Genomic DNA, 25,874 nt, shown 5'->3' with positions numbered 1-25,874 from the left:
TAATATAGATGAGAGTTTAGGTGAGAGATAATAGATAAGAAAAGACTGCCCTCCAGTGGCTAATTTTAGTAATGCAGTTTGTGTATTATACACATTCAAAAACCTGCCCTCCAGTGGTGAATTTGGGAAGTGCAGATTCAAGCTTTGGGAATGGTCTGCCATCCCAATATATAGATAATACACATTTAAAAATCTGCCATCAAATGGTTAATTTAGGAACTGCATCCACACAGGAAAAAAATAAAGGAAAGTCTGCCCTCCGGTGCTTGATTTTGGAACTGCAGCTTATACATTTTTATATATATGTGTGTGTATATCCGTCTTCTTAAGTTTTTTGCATATGTGTGTATGTGTATATATATTCAAATTTAAGCTAAAATATAAATTACCAGTATGTACCGTGTTTCCCCATAAATAAGACCCTGTCTTTCTTATTTTTTTTGAACCCTGAAATAAGTGCTTGGCCTTATTGCCACGCGCTTCAAAAGCCCGATTGGGCTTATTATCAGGGGAGGTCTTATTTGGGGGGAAAACAGGGTATATATATATGATATATAGATAAGATTTAAAAAAAGCTTTTCAGGACATTTCAATACAAGCATCTCACACACACACACAAAAACCCTGGGGTGAAAAAAAGCAGGAGGAAAAAAAAATCAAAACTTCTGCCATCACAAATACCGCATCCAATTCAGAGAGACACAAAACGCACGGAGTGAGTGATGGCTGCTTTCTTTTAAGTCACAAAAGCACAATATAAATACAGAGGTGTGTGTTTGGGTGTGTGTGCGCGCGCAAGAGAGAGAGAGAGAGAGAGAAACACGTTTTTTTTTTCCCTGTGGTAATAAAAATACATTCTTTTACAATTAAAATTGTAACTAGTGCAAAGTCCTTTTCGCTAAGCCGAAGCTCGACCTCTTCGGGGGGGGGTCTTTTATCAGGAGGATTTGAGAGGGACTTCATACTTGAAAATCACGCTGAAGATCTTCCCGCCCAGGCGATCGGCCAGCCAAGAATTTTTCAGCACGGCCAGCTTGAGGCTCTCGCATTTCAGCTTGGCGTGGTAGTTGGTGTGGATAGCCCGGCCCATCCCTTCGATGATCACCAGGTCGGTCTTCCGCTCTCGGACCAAGCTGGCCAGGCCCTTGTCCAGACGGCTGCGAGAATCAAAGAATAGAAGGAGGAGGATTAAATGATTGCTGAAAGGGAGCGGTTGGCTCGAACGGTGGTTTAATGGATGGGGGATGCGTGAAGAGATCCCTTAAACGGAACTCGAACACATCGTCGGGAAATCGACCCTTGGTTAATTTTAAGCTCGAAAAATAGGCAACATCAGCACCGCTGCTCCCCCTTTTTAAGTTTCTTTTTAAAGGTTTTATAATAAGTAAAGGTTCCCTTCGCAGATGTGTGCTAAGTCGTTCCCGACTCTAGGGGGTGGTGCTCATCTCCGTTTCAAAGCCAAAGAGCCAGCGCTGTCCGAAGACGTCTCCGTGGTCATGTGACTCAACACCCAAGGCGCACGGAACGCTGTTACCTTCCCGCCAAAGGGGGTCCCTATTTTTCTATTTGCATTTTTTACCTGCTTTCGAACTACTAGGTTGGCAGAAGCTGGGACAAGGAACGGGAGCTCACCCCTTTCTGCAGCACTGGGGATTCGAACCGCTGAACTGCCGACCTTTCGATCAACAAGCTCAGCGTCTTAGCCACTGAGCCACCACATCCCTGTTTTAGGGTTTTATAATAAGCAACAGCAAATCGGAGGATTTTTTTCAGTTAAGAGCTGGAGTTCCTTCAATCAATCAGAATAGAGCGGGAAAGGGACCTTGGAGATCTTCTAGTCCAACCCACTGCTATATACCACTTTCAATTTGGAGTTGCCGATCTATCTAGCATGACTTTGTAGGGTCTTTTGGAAAAGGAGATTTAACGGAGCAGGTTGCTGGCCCGCTGTTGTTTTAATGCTAAGATTGTCTCCAAACAATGCTGAAGGCCTCGGTTGGGTGCCAGAAGGATGAGTTCCTCGCCCGTGGCTAATTTTTAAAAGTGCTTTGAATGGGCAAAGAGGAGTCAGTTGGGTGTTAGTCACTCTGGTGACTAATTTACAAATAAAAAGTTAATGATTTATGGCAAATGACCCCCAAAAGCTGCGGTTACAACAAACCAAAGATAAAAATATTGTTTTGAATTGGGTTTTTTTTTTTTTTCAAACAGCGATCCAATTTATGTTGATCGTTTTATTTTACAATGACCGGGAAGATGGCAAACCTGAGATCCAAGCAGGGCGAACTGGAGCCGGTCTGGACCAAGAGGAGCCTCTCTTCCTTCAGGGCAGTTCTAGAGAGAGAGAGACAGAGAGAGAGAGAGAGAGAGAGACAGAGAGGTCAAATGGCAACACTTAAGTCCATGGGAGAAACGTCCAGCGAAGTTGCCCAGCGTTAGCGCAACCTTACAGACAGAGATGGCTAGAAAGGCGGGAGGATCTCAGAAGGAAGCAAAAGGGGAGTGGGTGGGTGGGTGGGGAACATGTCGGCTGTGCAGCTTTCCCAGAGCCAATTTTAGCGGAGGCCTCGAGAGAACCAAATGCTGCTTTATACTTGATCCAACCAAATTTGCAGATGTGAAAGTTCCTCCGTATTTCAACTTACTGGCATCTATTCCCTATCGTCCAATCCATCCGTCCATCTATATCATCTCATCCTATCATCCATTTTATAGCAATAGCACTTAAGACTTATATACTGCCTCGTAGTGCTTTTACAGCCCTCTCTAAGCGGTTGACAGGGTCAAGGTATGGCCCCCAAAATCTGGGTCCTCATTTTACCCACCAAAGGAAAGACGGAAGGCTGAGTTGACCTTGAGCCAGTGAGATTTGAACTGCCAAACAGCTGAAGGAGCCTGCAGTGCTGCACTCCACTGTGCCACCTCAGCTTATCTTATCTTATCCTATCTTATTTATCTATCTATATATTTATATCTATATCTATATCTATTTATCAATCATCTATTCATCTCATTCATCTATCTATTTTTCTATCTATCTATCTATCTATCTATCTATCTATCTATCTATCTATCTATCTCTAAATCTATATCTATCATCTCTATCAATCCTATCATCTATTATCATCTATCGATCTATCTACGGTAAATCTATATCATCTAAATCTATCATCAATCCTATCATCTATCATCTATATTATCTACCTACCTACCTATCATCCATCCATCCATCTTCTATCTAAATCTATATCATCTATCAATCCTATCATCTATTATCTATATTATCTATCTATCTATCTATCTATCATCTATCTATCATCTATCTATCTATATCTATATCATCTAAATCTATATCTATCAATCCTATCATCTATTATCTATATTATCTATCTTCTAAATCTATCTATCTCATCTATCATCTACCTATCAATCCTATCAATTATGTTATCTATTATCTATATTATCTGTCTATCTATCATCTATCTATCTATCTATCTATCTATCTATCTATCTATCTATCTAATCTATATCATCTAAATCTATCAATCCTATCATCCATCTATTTATCTATCTAAATCTATATCATTTAAATCTATATCTATCAATCCTATCATCTATTATCTATATTATCTATCTTCTATCTATCTCATCTATCATCTACCTATCAATCCTATCAATTATGTTATCTATTATCTATATTATCTATCTATCTATCTATCTATCTATCTATCTATCTATCTATCTATCTATCATCTATCTATCTTACATCAAAGTTACATCAAAGGGGATGAGCACAACGAAGAAAAGCCCAGGAAATTAATTCAACATATGCAAAGAGGTTGATCTGTTAGCATTAGCAATAATTGTTTTACTTCATTAGATTGCATGGTTATCTAGAATATTTTTTATGACAGTCCGGGTCAGGGATCAGCGCTGTAAACTGAATAAAACAGATTGAAGCCCTGTAAAAAAAATAATAAAGTGCTAAACTATTCGATCAAAGAAGACACAAAAGTAACTTTACTGAGTGGCCAGAAGCATTAGAGAAAACACTGAACAATTTCTAAAATAGAAGGGGGTCCTATATTTCTGTTTAAATTCAGTGGTCATCTAAGACTTAGCCTCAGGAAGGTGAACATGAATAAATGAAAATAAATGTATTTATTATCTTTATTACCGTACTTAACACTGTAAAATCATAAGATCAAGGTTTTATTGCTTCTCAGACTTTAGACTGTTATATCCGTTTCTGATTTTGAAGCAAACGTGTCATTTCTCTCAGTTGCAGTGACGTCGTGGTGTTTTATGACATCTTAATAGTCGCCTAACTTGACTTAGTTACATTCTTTTCAATTCTTTTCTTGTCAAAAAATTTACTGCATTAGACTGAAAGCCTCCTCAGGGCTATGAATTTAAAACGTCCTTCCCGTGCCCGAAGGTAAAAAAAAAATATATATATATTTTTTTGATTCTTTCAAGCTTCGTGCCGACCAATCCTTACCGGATGACAACGTCCATAGCCGCGATCCGTTCCGCCACCAGCAAGGATTCGTTATACGTGACGTCGTTCAGAGCAGGACCTGAATTGCAAGCCAAAATAACCTGGTATTGCAGAAGAGGGAGAAAGAGAGAGAGAGAAAGAGAGAGAGAAAAAAGCAAAGGACATTTTGGAGAGAAGTCATTGTGGATCAACACTATGACATACAGGGAGGTTTGAGCCACTTTAAATCGGAACTGAAATATATTCTGAAATATATTTGCAGCCGTGGGACGTTAGAATGACACAATTTCGGGGGGACAAGCTAAATATCCCAGGCCAATCCAATGCAATTCCTTTAATCTTGGCCTGTGTGGCAAGAAGGCCACCAAATTCATCTGATATTATTTCTTGGGGGTTGGCCCAGAAATGAAAAGGGGTCCCACCTTCACTACTATCCGTTTACAAGACAGAGTTGGCACCCCAAGGAGAATTTATACAATCTAGAAACTGCCTACAATCATTTTCTTTTGGCCACCTCCTTATTAGTCTTAAACTCACTGGCAAATAGCGTATTTTTCAGAGTATAAGATACACTTTTCCCCCCCCCCCCAATAGAGGGTGAAAATTTGGGTGCGTCTTATACACCAAATGTAGCCCCTCCTACCCGCCGGCCCCCAAACTTTGGCCTCTGCCTCCCAGCAAATTTGCCTCCCTGCAGCAAACAGCCTGTTTCAGTTTCAACTTCAGCACAGCCTGATTAGCACAAGCAGCTGATTGTCGATTGGATCGGCCTCCCGACCATCAGCTGTTTCAGGCTGCAGGAATTGTCATTGCCTATTGCTTCCTCCACACACCCCATTTTCGGCCTCCGCTGTTTGCTGCAAGGAGGCAAATTGCTGGGAGGCAGATTTTTTTCTCATTTTCCTCCCCACAAAAGGTAGGGGCGTCTTATAGTCCGGAGCGTCTTATACTCCGAAAAATATGGTAATTGATATTCAGCTGGTATCAATTGAAAACCGAAGGGTTATAACTGCACAGGTTGTCTGTCTCTTCCTCCTCTTAAAGCCAAATTCCCTGGTGCAGATCCCACCATTTCAGCTAGGAGATCTCCTGCCGTTTCTGCAGGAGATCCCGGACCCCAAAAGAAAGACAACGAGGTTGTGGGTCTTTGTGTTGTGAGCTTCGAGGGGGGAAAGAGATGGGGGCCGAAGAAAACCTCGTCTCTTAAGTCACGATTCTGACTTGCGTCTTCCGCGGAACTCAAGTTATTTGCTTGTTAGCAAGTTGGTTAAAAACTCAAATCAAGCTAAACTCTGGTGTTTCCATTAATTCTTTTTTTTAGCTGGGATTAAACAATATGATATTAAATATTATTTAATATTAAATAGCAGCGGTTCCATTTTCTTTCTAACCTTTTGCTAGCTTGGCGGTTTCCACAAGTCCCATCAAGGGGGCCAGAGGAAGATAGGAGTTGTAGTCACGTACCCCTCCTCCCCCACAACCCTCCAAGGTGCCAAGCTGGAGAAAGGCTTATCTGGACCCCCTTGTCTCCTCTTAAACCGCCAAGCCGACACACAAAGCGTGGGCGAGAGAGAGAGAGAGACACCCTCGGAAGGCATTTCACCGTAAGACGCCGCGGAAACGTTACTGACCTCCGTGCCCCTACAGAGCAATTCCCTAACAAAAGGGAAGACACCTAAAATGACATCAATTCCACTGTTATCTGCAAAAAGTAAGGCACATTTATGAGCTGGGGCCTGCGAAAGGAAAAAGAGACGCATCAGAGAACCCGGAGACAAAATAAACGTTCCACGCATTCGGCCACGGATTCCCTAGTGGATTCAAGTCAAGCTATGCTGCTGGAGAAAGCCAAAATCTGGGAAGGGACCCACAACCATCCCTCAATTTAAATAATAATAATAATAATAATAATAATAATAATAATAATAATAATAATAATAATAATAATAGATGATTATGTAAGAGGGAAATCTCTCTCAGTGCCCTGGAATTTCTTGAGTATTCTTGAATTTTGCAACAAAACTCTAGATTTTTTTTTTGTCACGCGAGACAAAGGTGGGAATAAGTAGGAAGAGCTGACGTTACACCAAGGAGTTTCTTGGGGGCCGCCCTCTTCTGTTCTTAAGAGCCCCCACTTTTGATGCTGTCACCCTCTCCCCCCAATGTCCACTCTGAGAATGGGGCAGCAGAGGCAATGTGCTAAAATAGGTAAAGATAAAGGGTTCCCCTCGCACATATGTGCTAGTCGTTCCCGACTCTAGGGGGCGGTGCTCATCTCCGTTTCAAAGCCGAAGAGCCAGCGCTGTCCGAAGACGTCTCCGTGGTCATGTGGCCGGCATGACTCAACGCCAAAGGCGCACGGAAAGCTGTTACCTTCCCACCAAAGGTGGCCCTATTTTTCTACTTGTATTTTTTTACGTGCTTTCGAACTGCTAGGTTGGCAGAAGCTGGGACAAGTCACGGGAGCTCACCCCGTTTCGCAGCGCTAGGGATTCGAACCGCCGAACTGCCGACCTTTCGATCGACAAGCTCAGCGTCTTAGCCACTGAGCCAGCACGTCCCTTTCGTGCTAAAATAACCCATGGCCAAATCCAACAAAACCTTGTCTCTTAAAAGTAAATTTTGGTTCGGTCAAGAAAGTCAGCCTTACAGGAGAGGAGAGTCTGGTGCCATGTTAAAAAAAAAAAAAAAAACGTTCAGTGTTTCTGAACTTTGGGGTGGGGACTTCAACTCCCAGAATTCCCCAGCCAGCCCTGAATTGACATTGAAATTGACAGCCGTAAAATTGACATTGAAAATGAAGCAGAAAGAGGATGTAAAAATTATTATCAAAACAGGAGATTTATTTTACCGATGGTTGGAAAAAAAAGTGTAAATTGGTATTGCTAAGTAAATTAAATACCCAGACAACACGATGCTTATAAAGCACTGAATATTGTATTTAATAGGGGAAAAAAAATCAATCAATAAATTAAAAAAAAAAAAGTTGGTGCGGTTGGGAAACGCTGGACTAGCCAATAGGTTTCCTCTCCTGCTCGAACCTGTGAGACCCTTCCCTCTATTCCTCCTCTTCTCCACCCCTTACCAAAACAGCCCCTCCAAAACAGTGGTTGAAGGATGGGCCGTGCATACCTTGAGCCGTTGCACCCATTCGGTGTACGAATCCTCGAGCCAAGGACGTTCTGGCGGCATCAGCAAGGGGAAAAGGGGAAGAGGAAAAAAAAAAAGAGACAGAGAGAGAGAGAGAGAGAGAGAGGGAGAGAGAGAGAGAGAGGGAGGGAGGGAGAAAGAATGACATGATCAATTGTCAAAATAACTTAGAACTTGCCACTTCCTGGAAAGGAAATGCTGAGAAGACCAGGTCCGTCTGATCCATTAGTTAAAGGAAAAAGTGGATTTTTAGAAAAAAGTTTCTGAAAAGCATCTCAAAGGTTTCATTTGAGAAAGGGGTTACCCCGTCGTCGTCCCCCCCCTCTACCCTCTACTCAACGTCCCAAGATCAAGCCAGCTTCTCTAGAAAGGCCTGCCAATGTTTCAAAGCTTGAAATGCTTTCTTGCAAATTTGAAACAACTTTTTCCAATGAGCTTTGGAAGGAAATAGAAATAGAATAAACAGAGTTGGAAGGGACCTTGGAGGTCTTCTAGTCCAACCCCCTGCTTAGGCAGAAAATCCTACACCACTTCCGACAAATGGATATCCAACCTCTTCTTAAAAACTCCCAGTGTTGGAGCATTCACAACTTCTGGTGGCAAGTTGTTCCACTGGTTAATTGTTCTCACTGTCAGGAAATTTCTCCTTAGTTCTAGGTTGCTTCTCTCCTTGATTAGTTTCCACCTGTTGCTTCTTGTCGTGCCTTCAGGTGCTTTTTTTAAGGGGTGTTTTTTTAAAAATTATTATTTATTTGCATCCCAGCATTATTATTTTTGAAAAAATAACTCAAGGGGGCCAACATGTACACCACCTCTCTTCTTTTCCCCACAACAACAACCGTTAGATTCTAGAACAATTCATCCATGGAACAGCTGGCCTCTAGAAGTTGCAAATTTAATTGTATTAAAAGAAGGGTTTTTCCTCAAATTTTCCGCTCCCCCCCCCCCCCCACCTCGGTACCTTGTAATTTTTCCTTGGCTTCTTCGAATCCAAACTGGGACTCCGTTTCGAGGACGCTGGCAGTGAGGAAAAGCAGGAAGAGAGAAGGAAGAAAAAAAAAAAAGAGAGAGAGAGAGCATACAGGTGAGAAAAACCAAGTGCCGCAGCGAAATTTCCCTGCTACAGTTCTGCGGAAATAAAACAAAAGCCCAACTAGGATTTCCTGGCTAACAGTAACAGGGACCTTGGAGGTCATCTAGTCCAACCCCCTTGCGTGCAGGGGGTGACTTTGTAGGGATCTCATCAGCGATCTTCCCAAGGGATCAGAATAACGCCTTCGCAAATGTGTACAAATTTGTACCAAATGTTTCATAGGTTGGCATTTACCGCCGGCAAGATTGGCTAAGAAGTTTAAAAACGTGCCCGCCAAATGTTGGGAATGTAATCGGACACCGGGCACATATTATCATATGTGGTGGACATGTGCAAAGGCAAAAAAAAAAAAATACTGGACGAAAAATACATACACGGTTAGAAAAAGCGTTAAAAGCAACACATAGGTTAAAAGCCAGAAATATTTCTGTTAGGCATCGTCCCGGAAAAATATGACAAAGGGAATATATATATTTAATATTACATGTTTTGACGGCAGCAAGGATTGTATATGCACAACACTGGAAAAACGAGTCACCCATAGAAGATATAATTAAAAAAAATACTAGATTTGGGGCTCGGTTTGCGGTCGTAAGGCGAGGACCAACACCCCCGGTAACACGTTTGGGGGTTTTGGGGTTTTAACAAATTGGGACCCAACTCAACCACCAAGGTCAGAGAAGCCAGAATTTCTGGGTGTTATGAAAACCGTATCCGGTGAAAAGGGGAGCGTTGAGAAGACTTACTCCGAGACGGCTTTGGCCCCCCAGTCGAAGACGTTTCCGGCCAGGAGACCCTTCACCAGAGCGAACTGCCTCTCCTCCCAGCCCAGGGAGTCCAGGGACTCAATCACCCCCTGGTAACGCCGGAGTGCAATGCCGTTTTCCTTCTGCTTTATCTGAGAGAGAGAGAGAGAGAGAGAGAGAGAGAGAAAGGGGGGAGGGGGGAGGGGAGAGAAAGGGAGGGAGGGGGGTTAGTCTCCCCCAGTTTCAACCAAGTCTCTCTTGAGCTACAGGAGACAGAATAAATTCATTCACCTTCCTTCCAAAAGGATATTTCCATCTCTTTTTTTTCCTTCCTCCCTTTTCTCATCTTCCTTCCTTCCTTCCACCCTCCCCTCCTCTTCCTTTTTCACCCTTTTTCCTTTTTATCTTCCTTCCTTCCACCCTCTCCTTCCCTGATCTTCCTATCTTTCTTCCTTCCTTCCTCCCTCCCTCCCCTTTCTTTCACCCTTTTTCCTTTCTATCTTCCTTCCTTCCCATCCCTTCTTTTCCGCCTTCCCATCTTTTCCTTCCTTCCTTCCTCCCTCCCTCCCCTTTCTTTCACCCTTTTTCCTTTCTATCTTCCTTCCTTCCCATCCCTTCTTTTCCGCCTTCCCATCTTTTCCTTCCTTCCTTCCTCCCTCCCTCCCCTTCCTTTCACCCTTTTTCCTTTCTATCTTCCTTCTTTCCCATCCTTTCTTTTCCTCCTTCCCATCTCTTCCTTCCTTCCTCCCTCCCTCCCTCCCCCCTTCCTCTTTCGCCCTTTTTCCTTTCTATCTTCCTTCCTTCTCATCTCTTCCTTCCTTCCTTCCTTCCTTCCTCCCTCCCTCCATCTTTCACCCTTTTTCCTTTCTATCTTCCTTCCTTCCCATCTCTTCCTTCCTTCCACCTTCCCTGACCTTCCTATCTTCTTTCCTTCCTCCCTCCCCTCCCTCCTTTCTCCCTTTTTTCCTTTCTATCTTCCTTCCTTCCTTCCCCTTCTTTCTCTTTCTCCTTCCTTCCTACCCCATGGGGATGGGACGAGGAAGCAAAACTGGGTCAGGGCACAAAAGAGATGGGACCGCACTCCAGGGCAGCGAGGAAGGAGCCTTACCTTGGAGTAAGGATCGGGGAAGTTAAATTCATTCAAGCAGTGTTCCCTTGTATCCAGTAAACTTCTAACTGTTAGGCCGCCGTATGCGCTGAGAAGGAAAAAGGAAGAGAAAAGAGTCAGTTGTACTATGGGGGAAAAAAATATCTTCTGCCTTTTAAAACCACCCCCTGGCTTATTTCTAGCAAATTCTGCTCCCTCGGTAACTCCCGTCGCAAACTTCGAATGGTCGCTAAACGAAACAGTCGTAAGTCAAGGACCTTATCTCAAAACTGCAAAGCACACACCCCTGCCCCAAACTTACAACGGCTGCTGTCGGAGCGTCTGAAGCTTCTCCCGGTACTTGTGTCGGAATTTGTCGGCTCGCTCGGCTGCGTCGACCGAATCGGGTTGGCTGGCTGCGGCACGTTTAGCGACCTGGCCGGGGAAGGAGAGAGAGAAGGGGGCTAGAGGAGGGGAAAACTTTATGCAAGTGGCTGAATTGATTTCTCTAGTTTAAATGATATACCCCTCCTACCCACCCACCCACAAAATTCTCCCTTTTCCTCTATTCCTAATTCTCCCCCTAAAACGCGCCAATGTTCTGTCCCCGTCTCACACACGCACACAAACAGACAGCCGGGGGTTAAATAAACTGGCAGACAACCAATTCTTCCGATAAGAGGCTTGGCAGCAACCCAGTAGCTGCTTGCCAAGAACTTTACTCATAAACAAGATACACACAGTTCAAGAATTGTCCAGTCCGTAATTAAATCCAAGGCCGATAATGTTGTTTCCAAAGATGCAATGTGACTCGATAGTAGTTAGTTTTGTCCGTCACAGAGTCTGAATGGCCACCTCACCCCCTTTTATACCCTTTGGGGTGTGGTCCAGTGACTCAACTTAATCTCTGGTACGCCTCTTCTTCTGTTGCGCGCGCTTATCTCTGCGACGCTGCCGAGGATCCAGCCTAGACTCATCTCCCTCATTACTGTCCACCTGTGGCTGTGTGGACGTGCTTGGCCCCGGCCCTATCTCTTGACCTTCGGCGGACACCGAAGGCACTGCCAGAGAGGAGGGTCCTGGAGAGGGAGGCCTTGCCAACTCCTCTCCTTCACTCTCGGAGTCCTCTCCAGCCGATGACACAGGCTCAGGTAACGGAGCCACAACAGCCAAGCACTCCATCAGTAGAGATTCTCACACTCATCCCAGGGTCATGGGTGTCTGATGGTTGTTATTGCCCTGGTTTTGGGACAGCCGTGATCTGGATGACTGTGAGAATCTCTACAGACTTTGAGCTACGCAACTTGGAAGGGTGTGGGAGTCGGAATGGATTTCCAGAGGGGGGGAAAATTTGCAGACTACAGGAACCATTTTCACCACTCAGGTGATCCTGAGGACACCTCCAAGTGGCCTCAACGGCCCTCTAAAAAAGGATGCAAAGGACCGGCTGTCTGCAAGGGGTATCAATCCTTCCGTTCCCCACTCTCCCGTCAGAGCTGAAGAAGCTTCTGGGATGAGAAGCGAAACGTCTTCAAAAGAAAAAAAAAGAAGAAGAAGAAGAAGAAAGTCCGGTGGCCTCCCGAAAAAAGCAGCTTTGTGTTTTGGCTTCAAGCACTTGGCTGTTGTGGGTTAGCGCACTTCCCCATCCCCCTCCCCTCCATCCTCACCGTAAACGGGTCCTTACCCCGTCCAAGGACTCCTCAAAGCACGAGAGCCAATACTGACGGGCCAGGACGTCGTCGGTCAGATCCACGGTGTCCGCGACGTACGTGGAGGGATCCTGCAGCAAGGGCAGATTAACCAGCATTCGCTCCAGACGATCCATTTCCAACATGTCGAACTGGGGGAGGGGGAAAAAAAAGAGAGAGAGAATGGTCCCCGTTTTAGGCATGAAAACCGGCTGGGTGGCTTTGGGCCAATCGTTAGGAAGATTGGAAATTCTAATCCTGCCTTGGGTATGAAATCCAGCTTAGCCCACTCACTCTCTCTCAGCCCAGCCCACCTCACAGGGTGGTCATTGTTATGGGGAAAATAAGAGAAAGGAGGAGGATTAGCTCTGTTCGCCACCTTGATTTATTTATTAAAAAAATAAATAAAGGTGGGATATACATAAAAATAGAACTTTGCAGCTGTTGCAAAGTTTCTCTTCCTCCCCCCAAATCTCAAACCAAACAGGGTCCACCACCCCTCTTTTGTACACCACGCAAATCATCCTGCAAGAAAATAAAAAATAAAACATTGGCCGGTGTCACATCTGCTTAGTTTTCCCTGAACAGAGATGCCACATTAAGATCGGAGTTAAGATGGCTGCTGTCGTTCTCAACAAAAGCTGGATTTTGTTGCACTCAAAGGAGGTTTGAAAGTATTCATTTCGGGTCAGTTTTGAAAACAATGGGGGGGGGGGGGGGAAATCCTGCAGGATTCCGAGATGTCCTTGCTCACAAGGCAGATGTTTCCTGTCCGAACAGTGAGCGAGTCCTGGCAGGCCATTTTCCATTGTTTCGTTTGGAAAAAAAGGCACCGTCGGGATTCATCCTGCCTAGAAAACCACCGAGTCAGGAGGGGGGGGGGTGTTTGCTATATTTAGGTGAGTGGGATCGACCCGGTGCTTTGTACTAAATATGCCAGGAAGACTCACGGTGCCACTTCGTTCCCGCTGCATGGGGCAAACGTCCGGCGATGTGCTCAGGAGGCCTGAACTGCTAGCATAATTCTCCCCCCAGCTGTATAAATTGGGATCTTTTGTTTGCAGGAAGCGGAAGAAGAAAGACAAAGAGAGAGGGAGGGGGAAATATATACATATAAGATATTCCAGCATATGCCAAAGCAGTTCTATTTTTTAAAACTTATCATCATCATCATCATCATCATTATTATTATTATTATTATTATTATTTTTCTGGGAGACAGAATATTGGATGGGATGAAGGAACCCACATCCAGACCCACTTAAAAAGCATGATTTTTGTTTTTAGAAATCGACTTCCAGAATAAGCCACGCGGCTTATTTTTTTTTCCACCGAAAATTTTAACGCGACTCGAAACACAAAACCCGAAGCGGGAGCCTCGTAGGGGGCTCTGGATTAAAAAAACGGGAGCTGCAAATATCCTATGAATTTAAGTTGCTCTTCGAGTTGTGTAAAATTTCTTTTATTTAAATTTTTTCTTTTCTTTTCATGCAAACGTTCCACCTTTCATTAAACATCTCGAGTATAAAATTCCTTGTGTCTTAACAATTCAACTTACCACCATGTTCATTGCTCATGTTCATTCTTATATTAATACTAAATAATAATAATGATGATAAAATACCATAACCCTAACATTTCTCTTCTTAACTTGTCTAATTTTACAATACGAATAATCCCAGATCTTCGCACTTTCCGACGTGCCCTGAAGACCTTTCTGTTTCAACAAGCAGGGCTAGCATAAACATCTAAATTCTATGCCAAGGTCTTAGCAGATACACTAAGTTGACTCAATTTATTATTTACTGTTTATAAAAAAACAAAAAAAAATATTATATGTATATGAAATCTTATTCTGTTCACCACCCTGAGTCCTTCGGGAGAAGGACGGTATAGAAATTCAATAAATAAATAAATAAATAAATAAATAAATAAATAAATAAATAAATATAGTTACTCTCGTATTTATTCTCTAACCACTGATAAAACTCCCATATATTATAATAATATGATTCTTCCTTTCCTTGAATTGCAAACATTGATCTATTCATTCCTGCACATTCTAATATTTTCTTCATCACATTTTCATCCGTAGGGATCTCTTCGCTTTTCCAGTTTTGTGCAAATACAATTCTAGCTGCAGTTATTACATGAAGCACGCACGCACCCCAAATAGAGGCACGTGACAATTTCAGATCCGGTGGAGGGGACTCCGAGCCGAGGGAGGCTTCTAGCAGGCAGATAACCAACATGGAACTCCAGTCTCTACCTGGTGAATTTCTTCCCCCACCTTTGGCACAAGCCAAAGGCTCGGCTGTGTCCCTCAAGCCCTCCCATGCTTGGATCATGGAATGAGAAAGTGGGGAGGGGAAAAGGGGGGGCCCTTACTTTTGGAGTGGGGGGAGAAAAGGATGGGGCCCAGAAGAGAGAGGGGGGCTGTACTTACTGTCTTGCTCTGCTCCTTTTAAGAAAGCACCTATGGCTCCCAGGTAGCCCTCGTGCCTCAGGAACAAAGCCTGGACTTCACCCTGCCATAAGACGAAACATGGGTGTTCGCAGGAACCCCAACCCCCCCCCCCCCCCGAGGAGCAACTGCCGTACATTTACAACGCCGAGCAAAAGGCACGGAGGTTGCTTCAGACCCAAACACTGGGGAGGGTATCCCTGCTGGGACCCACAGCCCAAAGTTGCCCTTTCTTCAAATTCAGCGTAAAAGAATAAAAAACAAGGAAGGCTCTGCAACGGAAATGTTACAGAACCACAAAAACGAAGGTGCTGATTTCTCCGGCGGCATCTCCCTAAGGCAACCTGAGTTATCCTTGGGTGGGTTTTTTTTCGTTCTCCCCAACCATTAAGGCGTCTTTAAATTCTTCCTCTGACACGGAGAAATTTAATCATCATCATTTAATCCCTTGCAGGGTGGAGTCTGGGCAACTGAATGGAGCTAGCAGAGCGTTTTACTGGCCGGATGCCTTTCCTGTCACCAGTGCGGAGTTTTGTTCAGCAGATATATATTCTCATTGTGCCCAGAGAGAGAAATATCTGCCTCTATCTAGGATCGAACTCACAAGCCTCCCGATTGTGAGGCCAGAGCTCCGCCTCTAAGGCCGCCGCACCACTCCCACGGAGAAATTTAATGCAACAGGGGAAAAAATTATTTTTAGCAATAGAAGAGAGTATTTGTAGCTAGGGGGTTGCTCTCTGAACTTGGGTTTTTTTTTTCTTGCAGACGTTTCATTACCAAATTAGGTAACATCATCAGTGTTAGAAGGGAGAGAGGTTTGCTCTTTGCTCTCTCTCTCTCCCCTTCTAGCACTGATGATGTTACCTACTTTGGTAATGAAACGTCTGTTTAAAAAAACAACACCACCACCAAGCTCAGAGAGAGCTAAGGACCACACCTAATTGGATTTGTCTAAATATCTTTACAGAGGGCTACTTCCGTGCCCAACACAACTCTACCCTCCAGTTTTCACTTGGCTCTGCCTTAAACCTCACCCCGCCCTGCCAACCTGCAACAAGATTTCTACCTTGGAGAAGAAGTTAATACTGTAGGTGATGGTACGCATTGTGACTGGGTGGCCTCGGATGAAGAACCCGCCAAAGTAGATTTTGTCCAGGTTGTGGAGTTTGGCGTGCAGGCAAGCCAGCTGCCCGATATCGTTGCTGATCATGTGCAGTAAACTTTTGGCCATGTCTTCTTTGGAAAAATCTGAGAAGGGCACAAGAGGGAAGAAGGGTGGGGAGATCGGAATGAGATTCAGGGAAGGAATCAAAAGGAGGGGCAATGAGATTTGAAGATGGCCACTGATCTGGAGAATGGAAAAAAAAATAAAAATAAAGGCCCTTAATTTTAATGGGCAGAGCGAGCCGACCCCTTAAGAGACAGCTCGCAGGCTTGAGTGGACCGAAGAATAAACAGTCAAGAAATTCCTACCTTTATCAGCTGTGGCAGATTTTCCAAAGCTGCTGGCGATCAGGTTCCCGCTGAGCCCGAGGGTTTGGTACGCCCCGCCGTAGATGTCCTTCACCAGCATGTCGACGTTGGTGTGTTGGCCCTTCGAGGCGAGCTGGAGCAATTCATCAAACTTCTAAAAAAAAAAGGGGGGGGGGAAATCGCCAAAGGTCTGTCAGATGAACTGGCCTTGAAGGAAGGGTATTGCTCGAGGCCAGCCAGTTTTTTTTCTTTTCGTGTCCTTCATGAAATCAGTTCTGAGTGGCCTCGCCGTCCCTTAGAGAGAGAGAGGGAAAATCTCCTTGCCTCTAAAAATCTAGCATGGGAGCCTTAAGGCACAGCTCTTTTTCCTGATGAGCTAGCTTTCTAAATGCAGGACGAGAACCATTGGGAAGTTAAGTTTTGGGGCTTAGGCGTGGAACTCTCCCAGCAACACAGAAGCAATCGGGTTTTCTCAAATTTCTGCCACATTCTCTCCGTTTCTCCTACATATCTTCTACATACACATATATGATACATACACATATATATATACACACACACACACATACATACATATATATATATGTATATGTATACATACATACAGTTGGGAAAAGTGTATTTTCTAAAACTAGTTAACACCACCACTTTTTTTTTTTATATATATATATATATATATATAAATCGAACTTATATATATATATATATATATATATATATATATATATATATATATATATATATATATATATATATATATAAAAGTTCGATTTATATGCTGCTCTTCTCCGGAGACTCAGGGCGGCTTACAATGCATTAAGCAATAGTCTTCATACTTTTGTATATACCTGCTTAGTAGGGCTTTCGGGCCCCTCTAAGCGGTGTTCTTTTTTTTATACAAAGTCAGCTTATTGCCCCCACAATCCGGGTCCTCATTTTACCTACCTCGGAAGGATGGAAGGCTGAGTCAACCTTGAGCCTGGTGAGATTCGAACTCGCTGTAATCTCAGGCAGCTGGCAGCTAAATACTACTTTAACAGCAGCAGTTTAGTCCATTGCGCCACCAGGCTCTTATATCAATAGAAAGATAATTTAATCAAGAATGTAATGCAATAACTTTTATGAAGGATTTGCTGTTAGAATAGCAGTTACAGTATAAGGAAGAAAAGTGAAACACGTAGAAAAAACGAGATGTACAAAAATGATCACGTCAGTTAATACTTATTTGGGTAACCTTTAGCATGAATGACGGCCTTACAACGTCTTCCCATGGAGGGAACCAAGTCTTTGAGTTCTACAGCTGTTCTGATGTGAAACCAAGATTGAAGGATGGCTTCTATTAACTGGGTTTTATTGCTGGGTCGCTTCTGACTCACAAGTTTCTTTAATCGGAAAATCCATAGATTTTCAATTGGGTTAAGGTCTGGGGTGTTCCCAGGCCATTCCAGCAGTAGAAAAAGGATTATCTTGAAACTCCCAAAGAAAGTGGTGTTATCAGCCATCAAACCTCAAAAATACACTTTTCCCAAAAGGTGTCCACAATTTTGGCCACGACTGTAATTCGCTAAACGTAAGAGCAAGCCATCACTCAAATGCTGAATCGCTAGGCAAGAAGAATATTACCTTGGTTTTGGTGAGCAATGCTCCGAGGCCCCAGAAAGTCCCGCCTCCGATGGAACTTCCGCCAATCCATTCAAACTTATCTTCCGTTTCCACCTATCGAAGACAAGGAAAAGATTCCTGCCTAAATCCCGAAGCTATTCCAGCGATAAGGAACGTTAACAGCCTGGGGTCGAATGGGCAAGGGGGATCTATTCTTATTCTATTGCGGCATCCTGAGAGGTTTTTGTGATCAAAAATTCGGATGCTTGGCCACCGACTCGTATTTATGACGGTTACCGAGTCATCTTTTCTAAAGTCAAGGGGGAAGACCGATTTCACTGAACGACCAGGCTGCTAACCTTAACGACCGCAATGATCCGCTTAACAACAGTGGGCCAAAACTCACTTTAACAAATGTTTCACTTAGCGACGGAAGTTTGGGGGCTCTTCACTATGGTCAGGGGGTTACTCCCTACGCTGATTAAACCCAACCGGTCCTCACCTTGACGATCGAAACTCCAGAGCCAATATTGACCAGCAAATAAGGGAAAATGTGGGGATGGTTCATCTGGAACCTGAACTCGGGGTCGGCATCCTTCAGGTAGACGAAGGCCTCGTGTGGGATGTTCTTGAGGACAAAATTGCACCCCTTAATCAGACAGGTCATCACGTCTTCTTTATCTAATCTACCCGGAGACCAGGTAAGGGAAACAACAGGGCCGTTAATATATTATTTTTTCCTAGTTGCAACCAATGCTCTGAAGGAGGGTTCATAGATGGGAAGGTCTCGTATGCACCCCAAAACAGGACTGGGGAAAGAAAGGGCTGCCCCAGAGAGGAGGAAGGGGGTCCAGCTACTCTCCAAAGCACCCGAAGGCCAGACAAGGAATAATGGATGGTTTACAAGGAGAGATTCAACCTGGAAATAAGGAGGAATTTTCTGACATTGAGAGCAATCAACCCATGGAACAGAAGTTGTGGGAGCTTCATCCCTGGAGGCTTTCAAGAAGAGACTGGATTGCCATTTGTCAGAAACAGTGTAGGGTCTCCTGCTCGGGGGGGGGGGCAGGGGGTTGAACTAGATGACCTACAAGGTCCCTTCCAACTCTTGTTAATCTGGTATATCTGGTGGGAAATATTTTATTTAGCTGAGCCCTTCACAAGCGTGGCCGTTTTAAGATGGCTGGACTTCCAACTCCCAGAATTTCCCCAGTCGCTTATTCCGGCTTCATTCCAAGCACTGATTTTTTTTTTTTTGACACCTGTAACATTTATAAAAATTGACCGAAAATTTCCATCTCGCTTGACGGTTTTCACAAGTGGGCTTCTCTGATAGGAACAGGAGTGTTTTGCAATCTTTTCATCCAACTGCTTTCTGCTTCTCCCTAGCCAGGTGCCCACCAGAGGGCACTGGGAGGGCTCAAGACGGCAAACTCTTATGCTGGTGGATTTAGGGAGTTGTGGTCTCGACAAATCCTTCCTTTAACCCACCGAGCGATGAAAGAAAGAAAGAAAGAAAGAAAAATAAAATAAATGGGAAGCAAATTTTCTCAGCTCTTATGGCTCCCTGGGAATTTAACTCCAGAATACCTGTGTATTTTATTTATTTATTAAATTTTTATACCGCCCCCTCTCCCGAAGGACTCGGGGCGGTGAACAGCCAAAATTAAAAAACATACAATATAAACATTAAAATACTATATAGCATAGCCCACAGTTGGAAGGTAAGCTGGTTAACCATGTTGGTTTAAGCAAACAGAGGAAACTGACTTGGGGCAATTTTGCCCAATTCATGGGCAAAATTGTCGCTGAGATTTGAAAACCCGGTTTAGAGGGGGAATGCAAAGACTTTAGAGTAGTTTCCCACATGTCAATCTGATGTGGTTTGATCCAACCCTTAAATGCTGATCTCTAATTATACAAAAATTACCTGTCTGCTATTTTTTTTTAAAAAAAAAAAAAGATATACAGGTGATCCTCGAGTTATGGCCGGCTGCTGAATGACTGAAATTTCCTGACACTGAAAACAATGAATCAGTGGAACAACTTGCCTCCAGAAGTTGTGAAAGTTTTTAAGAAGATGTTGAATAACCATTTGTCTGAAGTGGTGTAAGGTTTCCTGCCTAAGCAGGGGGTTGGACTAGAAGACCTCCAAGGTCCCTTCCAACTCTGTTATTCTGATCTTTCCTCCACCCTTAAACTGGTCTGCCGGAACGACGTCTTCTTCGACGCGCTCCATGAAAAGGCCGCTGGGAGGGTGGGGGGTAGGGGGGGGTGTTACCATCCTCGAAGCTTAAACCCGTCGCACAAGACCCGAGGTGCCTCCTCGGCGCTCACACTTACTTCAATCCCAGCTTCTTCTCAATAAGTTCTTTGAATTTGTACGCACCACCTCCTGTGGCTTTGATCACTTTCGTTTCGGTGTTGACGAGGTGGTCTTTGATGAAATCCAAGCAGGCTTCGATATAGGTGTTCTCGAATTTAATGAAATGGAGACGGGCCGTGATCTCCTCCTGGACGGTGATTTCGTAGGGAGATTCGTGTTCGACATCCTGTCCGGGGGGAATCGACAAAACAAGAAAGGTTCACAAGATTCCTGGCGCACGGTGAAGGAGCAAGTTTAATCTCAATCTCGACAGCTTTAAGATATCTGGACATCCAACTCCCAGAATTCGCCAGCCGGCTAGTCCAGATTCAATTGCGTTTAAACAAGATTGCTGAAAAGTAGCAAACTCATAGAAATGAGATTCTTAAATCTCAAAAGTTTCAGGCCTTTTTTTGGTTATCATATTTGGGCATCTGTCATCATCATCATTTAACGACCCTATAATCCCTTGCGGGGTGGAATCTGGGCAATTGAATGGAGCTAGCAGAGTTTTTTAATGGCCGGATGCCTTTCCTGTCTCCAGGGCGGAGTTTTGTTCGGCAGATATATTCTCACTGTGCCCAGAGAGAGAAATATCTGCCTCTACCTAGGATCGAACTCACAGTCTCCTGATTGTGAGGCGGGAACTCACCTCTAGGCCACCGCGCCGCTCATATTTGGACACCTGTGCCACCCTAAAATGTTGGTTGGCACCTGAGCCCTGGCATCTCCTGCTGCAAATCTTTCAGGCTGGCGGCTTTGAGTTTCAAAGGCAAAACGGAAAACGGGTGTCTTACCTTGCACGACTGATCGAAGGATTGTACCCTGGCCACTTTATGTTGAACGGTGGAGTAGTAAGCCAACTTGGCCAACGATCCCCCTGTTGGCAAAGCAAACCAGGATTGAGAAAAAGCAAAAATTGGGGCACGGTTGACAGGAGCTTGCAAAACCCAAACGATTTGGACCAAAGGGAGAGGGCGCATTCGTTCCAAATGTCTCAATAGCACGAGATGCTCAGAGCCAGACTCACAAACACACACACACACACACATCTCCTTCTTGTGCAATGCCAATCCAGACATCACGAGTCTTGTCCCTCAAGAGGTCTCAAGAATTGGGGTAAATGGTGAACAGCGGTCTCTATCATCATCATCATCTTTTAAAGGCCCCATAATCCCTTGCAGTATCTGGGTAACTGAATGGAGCTGAGTGTTTACTGGCCGGATGCCCTTCCTGTTGCCAATGCGGAGTTTTGTGCAGCAGATAAATTCTCAGTGTGCCCAGAGAAAAAGGGCCTCTACCTAGGATCGAACTCACAGCCTCCTGATTGTGAGGCCAGAGCGCCACATCTAGGCCACCGCACTCCAGCGGTCTTCTATTTATGCCGATTGGGTAACGTCCAATTCAAAAAACCCGATTGCCACCAATTTTCCATGTCCCCTCATTTTGCTCTCTTGTCTGCCACTAGAAAAATATTCCTTCCTTAGAACTGCACAATTTCTGGAGATTTTTCAGGGTTTGTCAACCGTGGGCATCTTCCAGATGGGTGGACTCCAATTCCCAGAATGCTCAGCCATGCTGACTGTCGGGATTTCTCCTTATTTCTAGATTGGATCTCTCTTTTGAGAAGTTCCCATCCGTTACTTCTGGGTGTTGAAGTTCCCACATTGGGAAGTCACCGAGATGCATTAGCCCCTCCTTCAGCAATCAAGCATAATACAAAATACCTCGACTTGCAACCATTCATTTAGTGACCACTCTGGAAAAAGGACCATTTTTCACACTTACGACCCGTTGGGGCATCCCCATGTCCACGTGACTGTGGTCGTTAAGTCGAGGACTAGCTGTACGTAGGCAGAGAACGAAGAAAACGAGAGAGGAAGTAACTTTGCTTTTAATAAATTCGCTTAATGTTTTTTTTCCCCTCGCTTCTCATCTGACTTCCCCCCCCCCCCCCCCCCCGCTGTCAGTATTGTGATCTTGTGATTTTATGGTGCACAAACCAGCCTCCAAATTCCACTGAACCGAGCCAGCAGTTAAGGCGTAATTCGTGTTTTACCAACGTAGAAAATGGGTTGAGATTTTTTAATCAGAGACAAGTATATTGCACAAAATAAACATTGCACAGAGCAATTTATGAGCTACCTCGTAAATTGTGGGTGCAGGTAAAAGCCGTATATCTCTATCTACATGAACACACAAACAGAAAGAGACATTTTAATCAAGATAATCGGCTAAACACACTGAACAGGTATGTGTACATCGCACTGAACTATGCCTTAAGTAACCAAATCACAGCGGGATAAATTCAGTCGAGTATCTGAATTTTGATGAGGGATGGCCACGGTCGTAAGTGTGAAAAACGGTCATAAAGTGCTGTTGTAACAACAGTCTCTAAATGAATTGTTGTGAGCCGAGGACCAATTAAACGAGGGAATTAAAACCCTAATGGCTGGACGAGTGGAACAGAGTAAGCCAGACCGAACCGTCGTATTTCTGGTATAAGAGCAGAAAAACGAAACTTCAAAACAAGGCCATCGTTTCGGCCTTATCCTGCTGTGCCCTTAACTTCCCTGCCTCCTTATCACCAGGTGCTAGCCACGCCAAGCTCAAGGGAATATTTGCAGATCACAAAATGCCAACAGCGAAAGCGCAGCAATCCATCCTCTGGGGGCTTTTCCCATCCTGTAATTTCTCTACCAGAAATGTTGACAGCCAGCAAAAAAAAAAAACAAAAAAGACAAAACAGACAATGAAAATGTCAACCTTGCTCACCAGAAGCTTCTCCTGAATTTTGGACCCATGTATAACCCCCACTTTTCCATGCTCAACTACGTAAAGTTTTTCGGCGCAGGGTTAAAGCCGTCGTATCGAGTCAGAATTAGATCTCCTAGCTCATGAATTTTAAAAAAAAATACATAAATCGGCTTGGAAAGGGAAGGCGGTCAAGTAGGGAAAGGAGCTTCTGAGCTCCATTTTATTCCATCGGCCAACTTCTTGTGTTATTTACTTGACGCTGGGTTGTATCCAGGTAGGTGAACTGTTGTGCCAAACCAAAAAACTAGCAGATGTTAAATTAAAAAGCTAAAAATGTTGCCCTGATCCCTGTGACACTGGTCCGAAACCCCACAAGATTTGGCAGGGTTCATCCGATACGTAGCTGGAGCTGCTTCGTGGCCTGCTGAATAAACCACAATTGAGTATATTCCCCGAACAGTCAAAACCACAGCTTGCAAACCCATCAAGCCAAATCTAAACGCACTGCATTTGCGCTCCCAGCTGACACAACCTTCCCAAAAACATGGCAAAAGGCGAGAGATCCAATTTATTTTTCACGAATGACAAATTCGAGTAATTTAGGAAGGGAATTTCTAAAAATAAACCACTAAATGAATGCTTTTTTTAAAAAAAAAAAGATTAAAACAGCTAATTCTTTCATTCCCACTTTTAATTTGGGACAAAGCATTTGCACATCAATGCAAAACTTTGAAAAGCGCAGGGCATGTTTTTAACACCAAAGTCTTACTCGTTAATGTTTATTTACTATTTACGGCCAGGCTTGATTATCTGAGAACATAAATTAAAAACAAGAGAGAGAGATTGTCTAATTCTAATTCTAATTCTCTCTCTCTCTCTCTCTCTCTCTCTCTCTCTCTCTCTCTCTCTCTCTCTCTCTTATTTTGGGGTTCAAAAAAAATATAAGACAGGATCTTATTTTTGGGAAAACACTATATCTATCTATCTATCTATCTATCTATCTATCTATCTATCTATCCATCCATCTCCCTATCTATCTCCCTATCTATCTCTCTATCTATCTATCATCTATCATTTTTAAAAGTTATTTCCTTCCTGGCTTCCAGAAGATTCAAAACCTAACATATGGCCTGTATTTGGAGACAGGTTGCTTCCCAATTTCTGGGGGTTATTATTATTTTGGGGAGGGGGGAATGTTTTTTATCTTTTAGGGGGTGGGAAGGATAGATAGATAGTAGATAGAAGATGATGATAGATGATAGATAGAAGATAGAGATGATGATGATAGATAATAGAAGATAGATAGAAGATGATGATAGATGATATAGATAGAAGATAGATAGTAGATAGAAGATGATGATGATAGATGATATAGATAGAAGATAGATAGTAGATAGAAGATGATGATGATAGATGATGACAGATAGAAGATAGAGATGATGATGATAGATAGATATAGAAGATAGATGATAGATGATAGCTAGAAGATAGATATAGATAGAAGATAGATAGTAGATAGATAGATGATGATAGATAATAGAAGATAGATGATAGATAGAAGATAGATATAGATAGAAGATGATGATAGATAGATAGAAGATAGATAGATAGTAGATAGAAGATGATGAATGATGATAGATGATGATAGATAGAAGATAGAGATGATGATAGATATAGAAGATAGATGATAGATGATAGATGATGATAGATAGAAGATAGATATAGATAGAAGATATAGTAGATAGATAGAAGATGATGATAGATAGATAATAGAAGATAGATGATAGATGATGATAGATAGATAGAAGATAGATATAGATAGAAGATAGATAGATAGTAGATAGAAGATGATGAATGATGATAGATGATGATAGATAGGAGATAGAGATGATGATGATAGATAGATAGAAGGTAGATAGATAGATAGATAGATTAGACAGCCAGGAGAAATTTAAAAGCTCCCCCCTTTTTTTTGGGGGGGGTGCTTGGTATCTATCCATCCTCCCCCCAAAATATGAGGGTGGGGGGGTTTCTGAGGGGTCTGAAGGGAGCCTCACTGGCTGTTGGGGGAGGGGGAACACAAAAACTAAAAGTGGGGGGGGGGTGTCAAACAGAGGAAACACCCCCTTTTTTTTTCTTTCTCCCCATCGAAAGAGGTGGGGGGGTGGAATTTAAACCCCTTGCAAAAAAGAAGATATTTTCCCCCTCCCTCTGAAAAAACACACACACACACACACACGGGCAGCTAAGGGGGCCCCTACAAAAAAAAAAAAGAAGCACCCCCAAATTCATATTTTCTGCAAAAGGGGGGGGCATGGTTGGGGGGGTCTTCCCCCCCCTCCACTCTTTGTGGGGGGGTTGTTTGAAGCTCCCTCACACACACACACACCCCTCCCCCCAAAAAAACAGGATTTGTTTATACCGTCTCCCTGTTGCCCCCCTCCCACCCAGCCCTGAAATCCAGAGGGACGCTGGTCTTCGTAGTCTTGGCCGGCTCTAAAGCTTAGCCGAGGGCGAGCGCGGAAACTACCGCTCCCATCAGGCGTCGCGCCGCCCGGCCGGACGCAAAGCACGTCGGGAGTTGACGTCCGGCGTCGACCTCCGCAGCGGTTATCCCTATGAGGTGCGGGACTGCAAGTCCCGGCGTGCCTTGCGCGGCGCCTCAGTTCTCTCCCTCGCTACCCTCAGTGAGGGAAAGAAGGAGAAGGGCGAAAGGCGGCGGAGGCGGCGGAGGAAGGGAACCGGGGCTGCGGGGGAGGGAAGAAGGCGCCGCGGCCTGGCTTACCGATGTCGATGGCGAAGCGCTTGGCGTTCTCGAGGTTGCGGAAGATCTCGTCCGGCGGCAAAGTGATGCTCTTGTCCAGCCGGCCGCCTCCGCCTCGCCCGGCCCGCTCCGCCATTTTGGACGCATCGACCCCGCTCGCTGCGCGGCCGGCCTCTTTAGACAT

The 25,874-nt window shown here is 44.1% G+C and overlaps 1 protein-coding gene across 2 annotated transcripts; it reads right to left on the bottom strand.

Moving 5' to 3' along the window:
• Window positions 1-716: 716 nt before the first annotated feature.
• PANK4 (pantothenate kinase 4 (inactive)) lies at window positions 717-25,874 on the bottom strand. Of its 2 annotated transcripts, XM_070956009.1 has the most exons (19): window positions 25,712-25,874; window positions 20,967-21,049; window positions 20,148-20,356; window positions 18,307-18,490; window positions 17,826-17,918; window positions 16,203-16,356; window positions 15,796-15,977; window positions 14,712-14,793; window positions 13,216-13,316; window positions 12,262-12,417; window positions 10,900-11,012; window positions 10,599-10,686; window positions 9,491-9,642; window positions 8,613-8,668; window positions 7,634-7,683; window positions 6,133-6,237; window positions 4,502-4,602; window positions 2,266-2,334; window positions 717-1,157 (listed from the first exon to the last, which is right to left on the bottom strand). In XM_070956009.1, exons 1-19 carry the CDS (start codon window positions 25,872-25,874, stop codon window positions 938-940), a joined length of 2,361 nt encoding a protein of 786 aa, XP_070812110.1. In that variant the 3' UTR covers window positions 717-937. The 2 variants fall into 2 exon arrangements, with proteins under 2 accessions (XP_070812110.1, XP_070812111.1); XM_070956010.1 differs by lacking the exons at window positions 717-1,157; window positions 2,266-2,334 and having other exon boundaries at window positions 4,513-4,602; window positions 6,133-6,203; window positions 25,712-25,856.

The sequence above is a fragment of the Pituophis catenifer genome, unplaced genomic scaffold (assembly GCF_029215685.1).
Source record: "Pituophis catenifer annectens isolate HBS135680 unplaced genomic scaffold, rPitCat1.0.hap2 SCAF_18, whole genome shotgun sequence".
NCBI classification, from domain to species: Eukaryota; Metazoa; Chordata; class Lepidosauria; order Squamata; family Colubridae; genus Pituophis; species Pituophis catenifer.
Note: the sequence above shows the minus strand (reverse complement) of the source record. Positions and strands in the feature narration are given on the sequence as shown.

What these genes read in the sequence shown, in the direction of transcription:
- PANK4 (XM_070956009.1), bottom strand. Translation starts at nt 25,874, where the DNA reads ATGTCTAAAGAGGCCGGCCGCGCAGCGAGCGGGGTCGATGCGTCCAAA. An exon ending in CCTTCGATCAGTCGTGCAAG is followed by an intron (nt 20,357 to 20,966) that starts GTAAGACACCCG and finishes CCCCCCGGACAG; the next exon opens with GATGTCGAACACGAATCTCC. An exon ending in TTGAGGAGTCCTTGGACGGG is followed by an intron (nt 11,013 to 12,261) that starts GTAAGGACCCGT and finishes TTCCCCGGCCAG; the next exon opens with GTCGCTAAACGTGCCGCAGC.